The sequence below is a fragment of the Haliotis rubra genome, unplaced genomic scaffold (assembly GCF_003918875.1).
Source record: "Haliotis rubra isolate DU_JTF1 unplaced genomic scaffold, ASM391887v1 Scf1396, whole genome shotgun sequence".
NCBI lineage: Eukaryota > Metazoa > Mollusca > Gastropoda > Lepetellida > Haliotidae > Haliotis > Haliotis rubra.
Window position 1 is genome coordinate 95,858 of NW_025765332.1, and position 19,447 is coordinate 115,304.

The 19,447-nt window shown below is 40.9% G+C and overlaps 2 protein-coding genes across 3 annotated transcripts; both read left to right on the forward strand.

Moving 5' to 3' along the window:
* Positions 1-350: 350 nt before the first annotated feature.
* On the forward strand, positions 351-8,063 carry LOC124268615 (sulfotransferase 1B1-like). The gene is made up of 6 exons (XM_046703616.1): positions 351-703; positions 2,264-2,420; positions 3,531-3,712; positions 4,306-4,409; positions 6,014-6,194; positions 7,692-8,063. The coding sequence occupies exons 1-6, from the start codon at positions 541-543 to the stop codon at positions 7,787-7,789; spliced, it is 885 nt and encodes a 294-aa protein (XP_046559572.1). The 5' UTR covers positions 351-540; the 3' UTR covers positions 7,790-8,063.
* A 7,957-nt stretch (positions 8,064-16,020) lies between these two features.
* Positions 16,021-19,079, forward strand: LOC124268616 (E3 ubiquitin-protein ligase TRIM33-like). 2 transcript variants are annotated; one of them, XM_046703619.1, is made up of 3 exons: positions 16,021-16,097; positions 16,196-16,308; positions 17,907-19,079. In XM_046703619.1, the coding sequence occupies exon 3, from the start codon at positions 17,979-17,981 to the stop codon at positions 19,050-19,052; it is 1,074 nt and encodes a 357-aa protein (XP_046559575.1). In that variant the 5' UTR covers positions 16,021-16,097; positions 16,196-16,308; positions 17,907-17,978; the 3' UTR covers positions 19,053-19,079. The 2 variants fall into 2 exon arrangements, with proteins under 2 accessions (XP_046559575.1, XP_046559574.1); XM_046703618.1 differs by having other exon boundaries at positions 16,039-16,308; positions 17,908-19,079.
* Positions 19,080-19,447: the final 368 nt, after the last annotated feature.

A 19,447-nucleotide genomic window follows, 5' to 3' on the forward strand; every position in this document is an offset into this window, starting at 1 on the left:
CATTGTGGGGAATCGAAACCGGGTCTTCGGCGTGGCGAACGAGCGCTTCATCGCTTCACCGTTTCGTGAAGAAACATATATTCCATATCGCTTCTTTATGTTCTGTAATTTGAAGCGGTACATATATACAGCTACAGAATCAACGTGACTTTGACGTTATGGGATTCATGTCGTGTTGTAATAACAACCAGAAGACGGAAGCTATCACATAAAAAGTAAGTAATTAAGTACGGTCTTACGCCGCTTTTAACAATATTCCAGCAATATCACGACTGGGGACACCAGAAATGGGCTTCAGACATTGTACCCATGTGGGGAATCAAAACCGGGTCTTCGGCGTGACAAGCGAACGCTTTTAAGACGAGGCTATCCCACCGCCCCTATCACGTAAAAATGCCCAGCAGCCATCTTGCTTACATTATATTCACGCACACGTACTTCGTCATTTGAACCCGAAAGCAAACACGGAACAGTTTAGAGCCGCAGTCGTTCATACTCCAGTGTTCTGTACAACGTAAATTGACATTTTAAAAGATAAACATGTCTAGTCGAGCTTTGAAAGGAATGGAAAATGGCTTCAGATTGCAGCTCGAAATGTTCGAAGATCTCGTGATACCATCCGGAATTGTTCATCATGTTTCTGGCATGAAGAGTCGAACTGTACGAGATGACGATATATTTGTGTGCACATACCCTAAATCCGGTAAGTTTGATTAGATTAGAATCACTAATTTTAAAACTAAAAAGTAAAACATATTGGTCGTTGCTAAATCGAAGTCCTTCACATTGTTTCAAATAACGGATTATCCAAGATCCTATACTTACATGTTGACATGAACATCGTGTTGCAATAAATGGTGGTCACGAAGTCTGAAAGAACATAAATGTGTCAAACGAAAATGGCAAAATATGTTAGATATTAATGTGGTTTCAATGAGATCCGTTGGTTAAGATTGGATAGTTGAGTTTTAGGATGCCTCGAACAGTACTCCAGTTATATCCAAGGGAGGCTGTGAGGGTCAAGCCCGAAGTGATGCAGTTGAGAATAGGTAGAGTGAGTGAGTGAGTGTAGTTTTGCGCCGTTTACAGCAACAGTCCAGCAATATTACGGCGGGGGACATTTCACATATTGTACCATTTGGGGGAATCGAAATCGGGTGGTCGACAAGACGAGCGAACACTCCAGCATGTGTCAAGCTGGGTACCTGTTAAGACGGTAGCCGGGTTGAATACTTATAGCTAGCAGCTTATAGTAGAAGTAAGGGGGAGCCCCTATCTTTCACAACTTGCCTAATGCATAGTGATATGACAGGTAGTCTAATTCGGTTTGATTTTAGTCTCCGAAAAGTCTCAAAGTACACTGGACTAAACTGTTTTCAAATCTGACTATATTATACACGTGTGTTTGTACAATTCCTTAGATAAAAGGACCGTTTAGGAATAAGCTGTTAATCAGATCCCAAAATAACAAAATACTTAAAAGCGGGTTACGAGTTTGTGACCTCACTGGGTAGAGGGTTTTTTTTCTCAATAAAATGCCAGAAGTGATTATTTCACCCGAATTCAAACTGCGTAAACTCTGAACACAGTTTGGCTGGGCCTTTCATGGACCTGACCCCTCTGCTCAAAGCCATTGAAGCGTTTGTCGATAACCCTCATTCTGTAACACTTACCACTGTCTGTGTTTGGGTAGCCTAGTGGTTAATGAATTCGCTCGTCACACCGAATGTACGGGTTTGATTCCGCACATGGGTACAATGTGTGAAGCCCATTTCTTGTGTCCCCCGCCGTGATATTGCTGGAATATTGTAAGAAGCGGCGTAAACCCATACTCACTCACATTTTTCCAACAAGTCCCAGTGCACCTGTCGACAAACCGCACTGTATCTATACGAATGGTGTTTTGGGAAATAAAGCACTATAAATTTATCCTCGTTTCTCGTTGTTTCGATTATTTGCTTGTTAGTTAGAGAAATACTCAAAGTAACGACAAATAATCGAAACCGTGAAGAAATATTCAAAGCAACGAGACATTCTGCTGAACAATAGTGTACGCTACGAAAGTGGCAGCATTATGATGTCGTACCTTTATGAAGGTACTGTGGTGTGGGAATAGTTTTGCACAGAATAAATGGGAATACAAGAACAAGACAGGGCATTAGACAGAGTAATTATGATGTAAATCGTGAGAAATATGATATATATTTTAAAAGATTCAAACTAATTTTATGTCTTGTAATTCGACTTGATTTGAATTTCAAAGGCACACACTGGACGTGGGAGATCCTCAGTATGGTTGTCGCTGGGCAGCCACAGTATGCCAAACACTGGCAGAACTCTGCACATCTTGATTCCAGGACGGAGGAGGAACTGGACTCTCTTCCTTCTCCTAGGATACTATTTACTCATCTTCCCCCACGGCAAGTATCTTGTTTGTATGTTGGGCCAGTGGGGTAGCCTAGTGGTTTGCTCGTCACGCCGAAAACCCGGGCTCGATTCCCCCACGTGGGTACAACGCGTGAAGCCCATTTCTGGTGTCCCCCGCCGTGATATTGCTGGAATATTGCTAAAAGCGACGTGAAACTATACTCACGCACTGTCTGTGTGTAATGAGTCGGACAGAGAATTATCATCGCTTAATTGTGTAGTTATACTCAAGCTGATAATTAAGGTAACAAGCACTGACTGTTTATGTAACTTGTGTGAGTGGCAGGTGATAGCAGTAGAGCAGGACATGCTTACATTTTCTCATTTTCTCAAACACCTGGTGTAATCACTGATTTCAGTCATCTATACTTATGATTTATAATAATAAGAAGAAATGGTAACTGATATAGCGCCGAAGTTCACGCCGCACGGACATGCTGTAGATAAGCGCATACAACATGATGGGCTTTATTACTCCGGATAACCCAAGCTGCCTGTAAGGCGCAAGAAGGTTAATAGTCACATGACTGATACCACCGGGTACCCATTTTCTGCTGGGTGAACAGAGGCAATTTTGAACAAACCCGCTTGCCTAAGGTGTGACCACATAGGTGGGGCAGGACACAAGTCCTAGAAACTTTTAGGAGTCAAGCTGCCAAACCCGGTCACCCATCCAAGGATCTCTAGGTCTGTGACCAGCGTTGCTTAACTTCACCTGATTTGTGACCTACGCTCTATGCACACGACCACACACCGTTATTTGACTTCTACGTCTAGAGGAATCTGATTCGGGGGGATAATTGAATTTTCTCTGTTGTTGACGTTGATTTAATTAAACATGAATATGCATTAGCTGTCCTGCACGTTGATTTAATTATACATGAATATGCATTAGCTGTCCTGCACGTTGATTTAACTATTCATGTTCATGCATTAGCTGTCTGCACGTTGATTTAATTATTCATGTTCAAGCATTAGCAGTCTGCACGCTGGGCTAATTTAATCACTCAGCTTACTAAATCTATGTGTAAGAAGATTCATAAGAAAAGAATAGAATTCATGTGACAATGTATGGTCTTCATTCTGTTTGTTCCAATACAAAGGCTGCTGCCACGAGAAATATGGGACCGGAAGTGCCATGTTATCAATGTTCAACGAAATCCCAAGGATGCTGTGGTGTCCTACTTCGTCCAGCACATGAATCAGAACTGGGTGGACAAGTCACGTGATGCAGCCTTCACAGGAACATGGGCTGCCTACGTGGACGCCCACATTAAAGGAAATGGTAAGGCACAATACTTGAGTGAGTGAGTGGGTGACAGAGTGAGTGACTGGGTAAGTTAATAAGTGAGTGAGTGGATGGGTCGGTGAGTGAGTGAGTGTGCGGTATGTGGCTGAGTAAGTGAGGGGGTAGGTGGATAGGTGATTGACTACGGTGCGTTGATTGGGTGAGTAAGTGAGTGAGTCAGTGAGTGAGTGAGAGTGATTTTGAGTTAGTGAGTGGGGTTTGAGACCTCCAAGACGAGCATCACGGGCTCTCCGTGATGTAACTGGGATACTGTTGAACGCGGCGTTAAACCATACTCACTCACTCATTCTACACGACTATTTTATCATTAAATGAAACTGACAATGTATAACAACATATATTTAACGTTAAAACATAAGGCCATGATAGTTTACTATAATGTGCATATATATATATTGTAGGCTATGTGGAACTATTATTACATGAACTGTTGTTGATTACAATATTACAAGTGATAAACAGGTAACATATGATTAATAGTCATATATAGATTTACAGAGCGGTGCTATTTCAATTATTATCACAGTTTGAGCCATGCCGGTCATGATATTTGTGTGTATCCGTTCCAGTACCATATGATTCGGTGTTCAACCACAGTCTGTGCTGGAACAGATTTCCACAAGACCATCCAGATATACCTTTTCTTCAGGCTCATTTTGAAGATCTAAAGAAAGTAAGTATCTCTATATACCTGCTATGTATATCCAGACGACGGAATACTGTGTGTACAAATAATTCGATTGTAAATTTACAAGTGGACTTTGGGTAGAAAGATTTCGTTGCTGACTTCAGGTGCATCCTGAACCAAAAAGATTGGTGAATGATGAAATCTGAGGGATTAGCATATTTTTCATGATCACTAACAATGTATTCCCAACATAATCATGACCCTTGTTTTTTTGTACAGTACAGTTGCGAACACAAAAATGCGATAAATCTGAAGTTAATTTTTTATTTAAAAAAATCAAGAATACTTTCCACAGTTATTGTCACAATAATTTCTTGTAGGAGATGACTGTAGCAGCGTCATATCACGTCACACTGATGATGAGACTAGGTCGTCCAACGTTGGCGAATGACCCAACACCATTCACGTGTATATTTTGCCTCCACCCTTTTCATAATTTGCCAAACAGTTTCATTCTGGTTAAGATGACGTGATGGCGACTGGCACCCCAAGACAGTCAGGTGATATGTGTCCAGCCAGGTAGTGGAGGGACACGAGCTACGGACACGGTTGATGGCACCCGACTTCCCCCCGACATACGAATCAGACATATTGTCTTGCAGGACCTCCTAATATTTGTTCCAAATTATCCCTTTAACTATCAACAATGGCCTCATTCAATGTTGATTGATACCGCCCCACGACAATCTGTCTGAAGAATCCGACGACCACTTATAACTTTTCTACCTCTTTAAGATTGTTTCAGACCCGTGAAGATCCGGGTTAGAATATTGATCTTCAGTATCTTCAGGCGACTAACGTGATCGGGTGGCCAGGCTCGCTGACTTGGTTGACACATGCCATCGGTTCCCAGTTGCGTAGATCAATGCTCATGCTGTTGATCACTGGATTGTCTGGTCTAGACTCGATTATTTACAGACCGCCGTCATATAGCTGGAATATTGCTGAGTGCGGCGTAAAACTAAACTCACTCACTCACTAAGATTGTTTCAATGATATCCGAAAGAACAGAAACTCGGGTTCACCAGTAAAAAATACTTTTGAAATATCTTTGCTTGAGGCAAAATCTCATCGGCCATTTATTGGCGTTTCACTGACCAGTGTACCGCGACGCTATGTCACACACTCGGGAATTGCCGATCTCGTCCTACCCTCAGACTCCACCTCCTCCAAATGTCTTCAACCTTCGATGTCCTGAAACGGAAATGCCTCGTCTAGCCCTGTCAATTTTGATACTTTTTTCCACCGACCTTTCTCCTGATTCATATGATGGCAGTTGTCCGGTTTTCCTCTTCCCGTCTTTCATTGTTACAATGCCGTCTACTAGTCATGCAGTCACTTGACCCGCAAGCCACTCCCGACAGTCAGTGAATTACGTTTCGAAAGAGCCCATTTTGTAGAACAAGAGAGTGCACAAGATGGAGTTTTAAGTGAACTTAGCTCAGTGTTTTAGCTTGGTGCCAAAATCGAGATAACTCGCCTGTTTGGGTAATTTAGTAATGGTAAACATTTATGACCAGTCCAGTAAAGTGTTACAATTGTTCTACCGTTGTCATGAAATCATCACTGATTTTTGTGAATGTTTTCAGGATGACGTGAAGGAGGTCAAACGCTTAGCTGAATTCATCAACCGTCCTCTTCCATACAAGGTTTACGAACAAATAGCTGACGCCTGCGGTTTTTCAAAGCTGAAGCACGCTCACGAACACGTGAAAGACCAGTCTTTTCACAACAAGTGGAGAGAAGGTTCCAGCGGCTACTTCAGGAAGGGTAGAGTATCTGGATCTTTTATTCATCGGAATCTAACGGCGACTTACGATTGTCGCATAGGTAACATCGCTGTCAGCAAATGGTTAATGCAGAGAACATGCGCCTTGTTCCTCCCGCAGGTTTTGCAATGTGTAAGACACAAACACCGGATAAACACAAGGGTCAAGCGTCAACAGATTCTTTTGGGCGAAAAAATATTTAGGTGAAGATTTTATGAGTGTGTCATGGAATATCAGTGAAGACACCGGGTGTTCACAAAACGTGTAAGCAGGTCTTGCCCAGTTGGTAACACCCGCAACGTACTCTGTTTGCATGAAAGGATAGTTTTGTTACCTGACGACGCGCAGTCGTACTCATACTATATACACGGCGACTTGTTCACGACTGAGTCTTAACCAGACAGGGGCGGTGGGGTAGCCTAGTGGTTAAAGCGTTCGCTCGTCACGCCGAAGATCCGGGTTCGATTCCCCAAATGGGTACAATGTGTGAAGCCCATTTCTGATGTCCCCCGCCTTGATAATGCTGCAATATTGCTAACAGATGCCTAAAACCAGACACTTAACCAGACAATCCAGAGACGGGGTGTCTGGACCAGACAGTCCTTTGCCTTGGTAGCCCCTTAACTGTTTTGGTTGAAACTGAAAACGATATGTAAACTTTGAACCTTTGCTGTACATCTGTAGAGATTCTGTTGCTTTGCGATCATTGGGAATTTAGGAACTATTCTTAGGCAGGGTATGGTCAATTTGTTGTGTTTTGAAGTATGGAGCATGTCATGAACCCGAAATGATTAATTTCAAATATATCTTACAGTTTATGGGTTTGACGTAAGGTATTAAGTTTTCAGAGGTACAATGGTTCGATGGCCCACTCATAATAAATAATTTATGATAATTTTGATTGAAAAAGAAATTCGGATTTAAAACGTTGTCCTTATCCGTTGTGTAAACGCACGTGAAAACAGAATTTGATGACCAACAACAAAGGTTGGCAATACATTTTATTGCGATATATTGCGATTCAGGTACCAGTATGTGATACGTACTGCGATATATTGAGAGCTTAAGTCTTTAGACTGAGTGGCACTGGTTGTAAATACAGATCCTATTTTCTACCAACAAAAGCCCTACAAAAATGTTATTGTTCTGATAACTGGAAATCTCAAAATGTGGTTGGATATAGGAGCGGATCCAGGATTTTGGAGAAGGGGGGAGAATGCACCTCAGGACAAATCGTTAGGGACTCTATCTATCATTATCAATTTATTGTATTATTTGTATGTGCCGTTTTATCAATGATTTACGAAAGGAAAAATCAGTTGTGATTGGAAGTTTGTGTAGATTTTAACTTAGACTATACAGATAATCACTAAACGTATTTTTTACCTATGATATCGGTTCACAGGAAGTGTATTACAATACATATAATTGAATACAACTGAAAAGCGTAAAGCAGTAATACCGTGCAGTCCTACTAACGACTTACTTCCATCTGCAGGTGAAGCCGGGGACTGGAAGAACTGGTTCACTGTTGAACAGAGTGAGAGGTTTGACAGGGTGTATCAAGAAGCGTTCAACCGACCATATCCGTATTAGAACATCTGAATGATAACACAAAGCCAACACTGGTTGTCAGAGAAGATGTATTATTGCTTCGTGACACAGAAGATGTATTATTGCTTCGTGACACTGTTAAAGTGGGCCTTTTTTGCCATCAATCAGATTTTAAATCTTGAGTCAATGTTATATTTAATACGGTACACTACGGTTATAACGAACCGAAAGGGATCACTAACTATAGTTCGTTATAACGGTAGTTCGTTATACGCTTTCACGCAAGGTGTCGGGATCAATAAAACAGTTCGATATATAGGTCAGTTCGTTATGTATACTCGTCGTGTACTGTACGTAGGTAGTTCCGGGCTGATCTCAGCGGTTCATGTCACGTGACATCTCCAAGCGTCCAGATACGCTGATGTGCCATCACCCCAGTGAACGAGCCTGACCATCTCAACCATATGTTTCATCTTTTTTTACACGTGTGCTGTGTGTTCCACTGGTGTTCATTCCATCGGGTCTATGCAAAGCAGGTGCTTCCCTGGCATGGAAAAGAAAGTCTCTATAATTGAATTAACAGTTAGCTGTGTCATCCTTGATACGAGTAAGAGAGTGAATGAGTGAGTGAGCGGTGTTTTATCATTCTCGTCAGATCTCGAGTATAAGCTAGAGAAAGCAGTGACTTATTTTGACACGCATTGAATAACATACCAATAAAGTGTACGAGACGAGAGTGGATGAGTCGCCCCTGGCATCCTGATACGAACAAGACCTAAATACATTGCCAATACTTAGCCAAATTCATTAAATATCAGAACCAGAAACTTCCAGCAATATCAAGACGGGAGACACCTGAAATAGACCACACACAATGTGCCCACGAGGGGGAATCGAACCCGGGTCTTCAGCTTGACGAAGTTTAATGCATCACATGACAACAATACTTCCGCATACAACAGTTCGCGCCTTCTTCTTCCTGACACACCATCTCAAATTGAACCTTCTGCATAAACCACAAATACAGTAAATTCCAGTTATGACGAACTCAAATGATCACGTAATTTAGTTCGTGGCCTACCTTTAGAATACAGCACCACAAACTTGACAAATTACATCACAATACCTTATGACGTAATTTGTGAAACTTTGTTACCAAAAACAATTAGGAGATAAACGTACTGTGTTTGGAAATTAGATGAATGTTAGGCCGAATTGATAGTCTCTAAATTTTATTTGAAGCCGAACGCGTAGCGTGAGGTTTCAAATGATTAATTTAGAGACTATCAATTCGGCCTAACATTCATCTAATTTCCAAACACAGTATGTTTATCTCCATTCTACCATAACCGATTTATTATCGAACTTCCTCGCCCTGCGGAAGACACTGCGTAATCCGGCATGGGATAAGAGACGAATTGAACTCGTCTGATAAAGGAGTGGTAGGTTCCGTTCGTATTTTTTTTAACATTGCAACATAAAAAATATTCTGTCAAAAGAAAACAAATTACTGTTTATTCAATGCAATAATGTAACACCTAAGAGCTTGGTTTTTATAATCGTAACTCTACAAGACCGAAACCAGCCTATTGTTTTGTGTGCCGTATTACTGTACCCCCCTGGCCACAGTATAATGGAATCGTCTGACCTACTTATTTTCTGGGAAGTAGACAGTTACGCAACAGTTTGAAATGGCGGACGAGCCAGTGTTTACATTTTGCGAAAGGTTAAAAATTCGACGTGAAAAGTGGAAAATACTTGACTGACTGTCGAACCTGAGCCCTGCAGAATCGAAGAATAGATCCTTTTCTGATCGACCTATAACCTGTAACTCATCAAAGACTGTTGGTTTTTATGACCGGCGGGTGTCGATCATGATTTCACGTACGTGCCTCCACCCTGGCATGCGAGGAAGAGTGACAGTGTAGCTTTGTGTACATGCGACTAACTTGGGATTCCTTGGAACATTTTTCTCATCATTTGGGACTGGATTGTGGCCAAGCTTTTCAAAGTGTACGAACATAGCAGTGACAGCCTTCGGGGAAGGTGGCAGAGAACTGAATTTTCATGGTTCAGTTTTTGACATTTTGAACGATGCAACGGGACATGATGGAGTATGTGTGGCGAATTTTGTGTTTCGCCTGACCGTTATCTTGCGAATTTCCCATTCTAAACGGAAACAAATATACCATTTACCAGGTAGGTAAATGTTTACGAACGTTTTGCCGCACAAATAGAGCTAGATAGGGATGTATTTTTACACGTTTTTTTTATTTATATGTTAGATATTGTTTGTTTATGTTTGGGGCTGTGTATTGTAATTGTTTTTGAATATTTTTATAATAGAAGGTAATAATTATGATAGTGAGGTCCCCTAATAATTGTGGAGGAGAAATCGTATAATTGAATTTTTGGAGTTTTAATAAATGTTTCATCAGCATTTCCATCACGTCTGTTGTGTTGATATTAGTCATGTTGGTGGCCAAGCTGAAGTAGTGCGGCAGTGTTGTATACGTGCACAGTGAAGCGCCGTGAAATCAGACGCATTTTCAATCCAAATTGATACCGTCTGATTTTATGGCTTGACCAATCAAATTGGAGCATTTCACGTAGCCATGGTAGAATGTTGTTTGACGCCAGACTGTTGCTGGGTTGTCGTGTGTCTAAAGCTCTTCTCAGTGTTCTGTCGTCGCATTGTCATTGAGTAAGCCAAGCGATGTGGGGAGTTGTAAACATGGACGATGGTGGCGCATTCTATAGCAAACACCAGTTTATGAAAGCACAAAAGTCTTTAATATTTCGGCTTCAACGTAATTTTTAGGACTAAATGAATTATTAATGGGAACTAATATACATATATTTTTTTTTATTCAGTAATTTGCTTCGTTACACAGAGTTTATTAGTATACATGTATTTAATTTTTCGAAGCGGTAAGAATGCATTACACTGGACACGTCAGCCATTTTCGTGCCGGTTAGGTCAATGTGTTCTATTTATTAGGATTATTTCGAGGCGTCGGGGTTAAGGTTTAGGGTTAGGGACGTCATCCAATACAGCAGGTAGATTTCCGGTGCAATGCATGTGCACCATTTGTTGTTTTTCCTTCCGCATGTTAAAAACGTCGAGGAACGCGATCGAAGAAATGGTTGAATGTAGAAAATTCGGGCTAATGGAACTTGGCCTGGAACTTGCACTTCAGCCACTTTCACACGCTACATTTGTTCAGCAATGATTCGAAGGCTAACTCACCCTCGTGCCGTCACCAAACATGCTCATGTCTCCCTCATTCCTCAGTGTGAGATCCACATTATCCTTACAATGTTCCCTACAAATGCATGTCATTCATGCATACCGTGAATTCGACGTCTGACGCCTGACACCAAGAGCCGTTTTCAGCTCGCGCCGTATCTTGTACATTACGGAATGAGTGTGACAAATGGCATCGGGACAATTCCGTAATTGTCCGTAGATTAAAATCACGAGACACCAAGTCTGCCCGTAACCTTCGTAATTGTGTGGGACCTATTCGACTGTTTCCGTTCATTTCCGTAAAGCTTCAGGAATGACTACAAGATAAATTTGCACATTGTGTAACAGTGTGGACGTATGAATACACAATGTCATTTAGAAAGTGGTCAAATGTAATGTTATATTTGGAATTACACTTTCTTAGTGTGGACGTAGCTTAGTTGGTTACTGTCGGGCTAACAATCCGAAGTGGTGGATTCTCACAAAACTCGTTTCTTGTCTTAATGACACGTGACCTACGACAGAGACCGCCCGCACGTGAAGTAGTGGTAGTGCTCCCTCCCACTCACTCACTTGTTCATTCAAAACCAGAGGTCTTCGCCACCGTCACCGGCTGTAACCGAGATGCACGCTATATAGGGAACTTAACAAATTGAGAAAAGAATGCTTTCAATGCTATAATAATGATCTTTTGCCGTAAACATTCCACTACTGTCGTATTTGGAGGGCGAACCTTGTGTGACAAGTATGACGAGTGAAGCATAAAAGCAGAAAGATAAATACTTGAGGCTGCAGTATCTGCGCTGTCTCGCATTTGTACAACGATGCCCAATACGACATGCGTGTGTGATCATCTAGTGATCAGGAAGTAAGGATAATATGCTGACCTATTCTGCCTTTACTGTTTTAAATGAACTTGAACAAAAGTTAATTGTAGGCAATACTGGAAAAAATGTGTGTTTCAGGTATAAGGTATCTTTATTCTTTCTGAATACATTTCATTCATTGGAATTGACAAAATGTCACGGAATATAATGCATACTCTTGGTCAGTTATGATAGAGATATCTTATTTCATTCCTTATCAAAGAGGTCACACAAATAATAATTACTTGGCAACTTTAATCAATGTCCAACAGCATCAAAGAACTCGAGTGGTGTTTTCCTGCCAGTCTGGAGGTACTTAATTACGCTTTCTCCAACCAAACAACATACCCTTCAGTGACTGGTAAATGGGTTGTTCCATTATTTTATAGGTAAAACAATATTTCCCATTCTGCCTACAGTAATTTGTGCAGGCAAACTGCTGGGATGTAGGCAAATTGGTACTGTAGGCAGAATAGGATGTAACCATAGGGCTAATACACGACGTTAGTTGATTCAATATTCAGTTAACAATATTTGGATGTAAGAGCTGATTGAAGCGTTCACACATCCAAGGACACTGGGTTCGAATCCCTCCGTGGGTCAATGTATTGAGTTTAACGTTGTCTCTTTTTTCGGTTAATCCTTCCCTTTATATAAGCTAAAACAGAACATAACATTTAAGTTGAATATAAACGAATTGTTTGTGCTCAGATAAAACTGTTTAGGTTCAGGACAGATTTTATCAAAGAATCAGTGAAATCCTGTTATCCTCGTTCTGGCGACGTTATGTCGAGTTGCCTGTATGCGAGACAAACGAAGTGCAGCACCCATAATGTCATCCTGGATTGGTCTTCAGCAATCCATGCTCGTCGTAATTGATCAGGTGGTGAGGCTCGCTGTCTTGGTTGGCACACGTCATGGACTCCCAATTGAGTAGATTGATGCTCATGCTGGTGTCTAGTCCAGACTCGATTATCTACAGACCGCTTCCATATAGCTTAAATATTGCTGAGTGCGGCGGTAAACAACATACTAACGAAACAATCTAATGCTGTAGGCATTTTGTAACGACCAAAATCACGCCTTTACGTTATCAGATTGTTAATGCTTTGTTTTCTTTAGCGGTATGCACTGAACCTTTGATATTGGAGTAACCTACCGTGAGCACGGGGTTTTCGTTCAAACCTTACACACAAACATGTACACAAGCGAGACAAGTTTTCTAGATAAGTTTGAATTTTCCATCCCAAACAAACATTAATCTGAAACCGAAACTATAAAGATGCAAGATTTGAGAATGAATCAAGAATACATCTGTAAGAAAGAAAGAAAATCACAAGAAAAAAAGAGAATTTATGCACTCCATATCATACACATTTATCTGTTTATTTCTAACATTGTAATGTTGGTCCTGATTATTATTGACTTACAATTAGGTCATTTTGTAGCTAAACACACCACAATAGTGAGTGAGTGAGTATAGTTTTACGCCGCACTCAGCAATATTCAAGCTCTATGGCGGCCACCACAATAATTACCTCTTCTCCAACATGTCAATTCCAGCCAGCTGAGTTCTGTGTCGTTTAGTGGGCTTAGTCTGCTACCTTGCTTAGCTTCCCGTCAAACATCTTCATTAGAACGGCTGTAATTCCGTCGTATCGAACTGCATGACCTACAGTTGCAGATTTGGATAAAATCGGTTTACTTGCGAAAAAAACCGAATTCAAGAAAATAAAAAAAATATGTAATCGATATATTTGATGAAATAACAGCAACACCATTTTCATAGAGAGACGATATTTTATACGTGGCATGTTAACATTTGTAGCAAACAAGCCTTGTTCATAGAGTGGTATCATAAGATCCTTAAAAGTAAGAAGAAGAGACAAAACCCTATCCACGTTCATAAGGAACTCTGCTAAAAGCAGGGTCGATGTGTTTCAGCAGTATCACAGCTGTACGATGTTGTTTGTAAACAAATCGAGTCTGGACCAGACAATCCAGTGATTGTCACCATGCCATAATTCAAAATAGGGAATTGCATTGGATATCATTTTTGTCAATGATGCGTCAAATTTAGAAATTTCCTTCACAGGTCTACCACAAAACTTCTTGAAAGCTTTACTGAGTCCTTGAATGTTGTAACATTGATCCAAAAACTTCCGAGCAAGAGTGGTATGACACTCTTGGAAATCCTGCTATAAATTGCACGCTCGATTGTACCTCAAAAGTTGTGAAATGTAATCACCATGCAAGCATACCTTAGAAGTCATGTACACACATTTCCATTCATCAACAGATCAAAATAATCTCATGGCTTGCAGTTCATACACGGCAATGTAACTTGTCATCAAACAATGGGGTCACTGTATTACATTAATATTTAGCAGAAGTTCATAACATCGAGTTTTAACTATAATTAGTTGTCGGGAAGGTGTTGGTTTTTAAGCATGTTCTGAAAATTACTCTCTTTAAACGATTTTGAAAGTCAAGTGTTTCTGGAATCTTGTCTTACAGCTACGAAGTAATCCATCGAGGTATAGAATTTTCTGCAAGGTATTTAGACTATATAAATATTTGGGACTATATAAGTGGGCAAGCTCATGCCTCTCTCAACCCACACTTCATCAAGACCAGCGGTAGGGGGATAGTCTAGATATCCATGCAGTCTGGACCTCTTTTTGGAAGCATGACCTCCTTTTGCTACTAGATGATATCTGTTATCAATGACTATATGTTACACAACATGACAATGTTTTCGAATACTAGTAGTCTTCGATAGTAACGTTATATTTTTTCTAAAATCATCCAGGCTGTCAACAGCCATTCCATGTACACATGGGTACAGTCTGGCCTTTAAACTACCATAAAAACACTAATTCCGGCCAACTTATCCTGCCAATTTTCCGAGCACAGGAAGCTGAACACATCAACCCCAGTTCAGCACCAATTGTCACCTACTGGAAAATATCTGTACACACATTAAGCCTTAGTCATGGTGATAAAAATGGCAGTACTGAATACTTAAATTGTGGTCAGTTTTAATTACTAGATGGATGTGCTTTAAAAAAACATAAAAATCTCACACTATTACATCAAATCACAGCTGTCACATGTCTATCTCTTCAGATGTTTAGGGAAGACGTGGTTCTGATTCAGAGGAGTGGAACCTGAACGGCCATTGCACTGCCATTGTAATTGTACTGTCATTGAATTTTGTACTGAAACACTAATGTGTACTGACCTTTGGAAATGTTTTGTAAAACTTGTTCATTTGTAACCCCATTGTTAATAATGAAACCTGTCGTCTTTTGTTTCACTCTAAACTCGTGTCATTTACCAAGAGTACAACATTGTGGCAGTGTTATTCAATGTGTAACGATGTACCAAGTGTACAACATTGTGGCAGTGTTATTCACCGTGTAACGATGTATCAAGTGTACAACATTGTGGCAGTGTTATTTACTGTGTAACGATGTACCAAGTGTACAACATTGTGGCAGTGTTATTTACTGGGTAACGATGTATCAAGTGTACAACATTGTGGCAGTGTTATTCACCGTGTAACGATGTATCAAGTGTACAACATTGTTTCCTCTGACATTCAGTGGTCTACAGTTTCTTTACGCTTGCAATTTTTTATGACATGACACTTATTACCTTTCTTGGATGGACTTGGACACCATCACGAAAAAGATATACTATCTTACGTCTACCACACAGCGGGATGAACGGAGATAACACCCCAGTGTTATGTAGATGAATGCACTGTAAACAAAGGGAAACGGCCCGCGGTTCACCACTGTGACGTCACATTTTGAACTCTGCCGAGGCTGTGATTACAATATGCATACGGTACATGCAGGTTGTGGAATAACAGCAGATGTTTGGTGCTTTTTTTCCATTTAACATATGCTAAGAAGTTTATTTTCAATATACCTCCTTTAACGAAGCCCATCACTTTGGGGCACAGTATAAATGGATCAATTCAGGGTAAAGTATTGATTAGCACTGATTACACCAGGTATTTGGGAAAGGGTAGACATGTCCTGCCCTACTGATGGAACCCGTTATACATACGCCAGTTGTACAAAATCAGTGAAGCATTGGGAGATCACGTGGAGATAAGAGGGTTGATAACCCACATAGGACTTATCTGTTACACACCTATAAAAAGACCTATTCAAGCCCTACGCAACAGGCGCTCTCACAAGGTGTATTGTTTATACACTTGGTATGGTTTTGTTAACATAGACGTGGATTGATACCTCGTTACTGGCGAGCCATTTGCTTGGGAAATCGATTTTGAACAGATTTGTTTGGTCTCAACAGGTGTGTACCACAGGGAGCAAGATACCACAGATGGTGTCTGTGTCCAGAAACGAGAGGAAAATCCAATCGTGCTACCAGCATGCTAGAGTTACAGAATATGTGATCAGGACCAAGTAAGTAATAATCTATACTTACATGATACAGACTAACAGGCTAGGTCTAAGTCGAGAAGGTATGGGACAGAAAATTTGTCAACCTCGAGTTTGTTTATTTCGAAAATCTTCCTCCCGTCATCAATCAACGCACGTAATACTTTTCCGTATGCACCCAAAACACCGATGTCGGTTTCATCAAAAGGAAAAACCCACCTGTCGATCGAACTATAGTCAATAAAGAGACCAGCCCGATCTCCATTCTTGTAGTAGTACGACTTCCGGAACCGGAGTCAGTGTGTGCAAAGACATCGACCTCACCTGCGAGTATGTTTGTGTTGCAATTAGATAATTTGGTTCTGGTTGTGAATGTGCCTGTTTATGAGGGTATGTAAATGTGCATACAGTGAAAAATGTTTGAGGTATAACACCCGCCAGGACCAGCTGCATACAGGCTGTTGCAGGTCACGATGACCAAACCGTCAATGAGGGTCTCGATGTGTGGGCCAGCACACTGCGTGAAGAAATTTTGAAACAAAGTCAATACAGTTAAATATATGGGTGTAAAACGGAGTATAATTCTTATATATGTTATATAAATGAGTGTATGCCATGGGGTAATAGTGTCCATTATGCTGTGTGCGCTTAGACCAATCCTGTGCGGCGTGGAATTCAGCGCTATATTTTAGTTACCTTATCATTTCGATATAATTTTCCTTTTCTTTGTCAATTTCATTAATTTTCGCAAAAGAAATCCAAAGTTAATAGACGCGTCATGTGATCACGTGTATTCTGGAAGCAAACCACGCTGACTGTGGAATATATCTGTTTTGGATTAGAGCTCTGTAGGTTTTTGTCAGTTACCATATTTATTAGTTTAAATGTTAAGCAAATTTAAATTGAGGTCTCGACAGTACAGATATTTGCTGTGTAGTCCTGAAAAGACATACCTTCTGTCTCGTATACTATGGATACCTCCATTGATCATATAATCGATAATGTTATCGACTGGACAACTAAATCCGATAAACATGGTGTCTCGATCCGGTAGCAAATATAAATGTGACATGCAAGCAGGAAGTATTCTGATAAAGCATAATGCATAGAAATTATTGCTCCATGTTCCCAAATGTTGATATATATGACACTATTTGATCGAAGAGTAAATACAATTCTTTTCCAAATATATAAATTTGAGGATAAAGAGAGTCGGCCAGCTAATAGTCTATACATTTAGGTGGTCTGAGGGTTTCGGTTTAACATGGGTTCACACTGAATCGTCATCATCCACAACTATCACATGTATCTGTGTGGAGGTGGGAGGGGGAAGACTCTTGGGTTCTTGCGTTATAAGAGAGATGATCAATGACTGACTGAGTTTGGTTTTACGCCGCTTTTAGCAATATTCTAGCAATATCACGGCGGGGGACACCACAAATGGGCTTCACTCATTGTACCCATGTGGGGATTCGAACCCGGGTCTTCGTCGTGACGAACCAACGCTTTAACCACTAGACTACCCCACCGGCCCCGATGATCAATGAAGCCTACGGATTTTTAACCTGGTTCATTCCATTAGATGTTCATTTAATGCTTTATGTGCATCTTTTTATTCCAAAGCAAAGGCACCAGCCCATAAAGGGAACAACAGCTGACAGAAACGTTCTCCAACACCATATCTATTCCCTTCAATGGCTGCTAAAGAAATCATTCCCGGTTGCGCAGTGTGTCAAAAGCCATACGTCTATGACACTGAGGGTCCGTTTCTGTTTCCGTGTTTGCATTCGGTCTGTGAAAACTGTCTAAAGTCCGAAAATGACAAGACGCTTCTCTGTAGTTCCTGCCAGGAAACGTTCCCCAAATCTACCTTCCCAATAGATTATGTAACCAGAAAGAAGACCCTTCTCTCCACGATTGTACATAACGGCAATGAACTGCTGTGTACCAACAGAGAAGATGGCAACCAGGCAATGTCTTGGTGTCAAGAGTGTGAAGCATTTCTCTGCGAACATTGTCACGTGGCACACGGGGACATGAAAGCCACACGCAAACACAAGGTGATACTCGTGCAGGATTTGACAAATTTTCCCCAAACTTTAAAATGTATGTCTTACTGTGACCAGCATGCACAACATCCTGTCACCCTCTATGATTCCAGCTGTAATGCTCCTCTTTGTGCCATGTGTGTTCTGGCCGAACACAAGAGCTGCAAGACAGAGGACCTAGACGCAGCTTGGGAAACACGTCGAACTTTCCTTGAAGACAAAGGAGTTGCATTGAGAGCAAGGTTGGACATGATGAAGGAGTGCCGATCACTCCAGGAAGACATTGGTGAAAGACTGAAGCCACAACAAGATGCTGTTGAAGAGGTCATCAGATGCACCTTCCAGAAGTTGCACCTGATGTTGGACCAGAGGGAAATAGAGTTACAGACCGAGATGGACGAATCCACCAAGTTCCTCACGCAGAGAAGTGATCACCAACTAGTTACTCTTGAGAGCGAAGTTGACAAACTGACAATGAACCTTGAATTTATTCAAAAGTCCACACTTTTCCCAAATCCTGTTGAACATTTTGCCATGAAGGACATAATTGACAAAAGAATTATGGTTGCTGCCGAATCTGAAATTCCTCGAGTCAACGGTCAGGAGTATTCCATCACTTTCTCCAGAGACGGCCTCCGTGGGTTGCAACAACAAATTTCTTCTTTCGGAGGATTATTGACCAATCGTATCAGATCAGGTAAACCTCTGTGCTTCATATAAAATATATAGTGTGCGTATTCAACCCTTTGGAAGAACTTCACTTGAAATAATATCCTTGTTTACTTGTTGCAATATTCCAGCTGTATGACTGCGGTCTGTAAGTAATCTAGTCGGGATCAAACAATCAAGTGATCAACAGCATGAGTATCGATTTAGCAATCGTCAACCAAGTTAGCGAGCCTGACCACCCGATCCCGTTAGTCGCCTCTTACGACAAGTATGGGTTGCTGAAGATCAATTATAACCTGTATCTTCACGGGCGTGAGACGGACTAGACAGACTATGGGGACAATCAATAAATAAAGACTATAAATATCAGTAGTGGAATTGTTTTAGACACTATTGGCTTCTGGCTTTAGCTGTTGGGAATGTCTGACTGTCTTTACCCAAAGAAT

What these genes read in the sequence shown, in the direction of transcription:
- LOC124268615 (XM_046703616.1), top strand. Translation starts at nt 541, where the DNA reads ATGTCTAGTCGAGCTTTGAAAGGAATGGAAAATGGCTTCAGATTGCAG. An exon ending in GTGCACATACCCTAAATCCG is followed by an intron (nt 704 to 2,263) that starts GTAAGTTTGATT and finishes TGAATTTCAAAG; the next exon opens with GCACACACTGGACGTGGGAG. An exon ending in CAGCGGCTACTTCAGGAAGG is followed by an intron (nt 6,195 to 7,691) that starts GTAGAGTATCTG and finishes TTCCATCTGCAG; the next exon opens with GTGAAGCCGGGGACTGGAAG.
- LOC124268616 (XM_046703619.1), top strand. Translation starts at nt 17,979, where the DNA reads ATGGCTGCTAAAGAAATCATTCCCGGTTGCGCAGTGTGTCAAAAGCCA.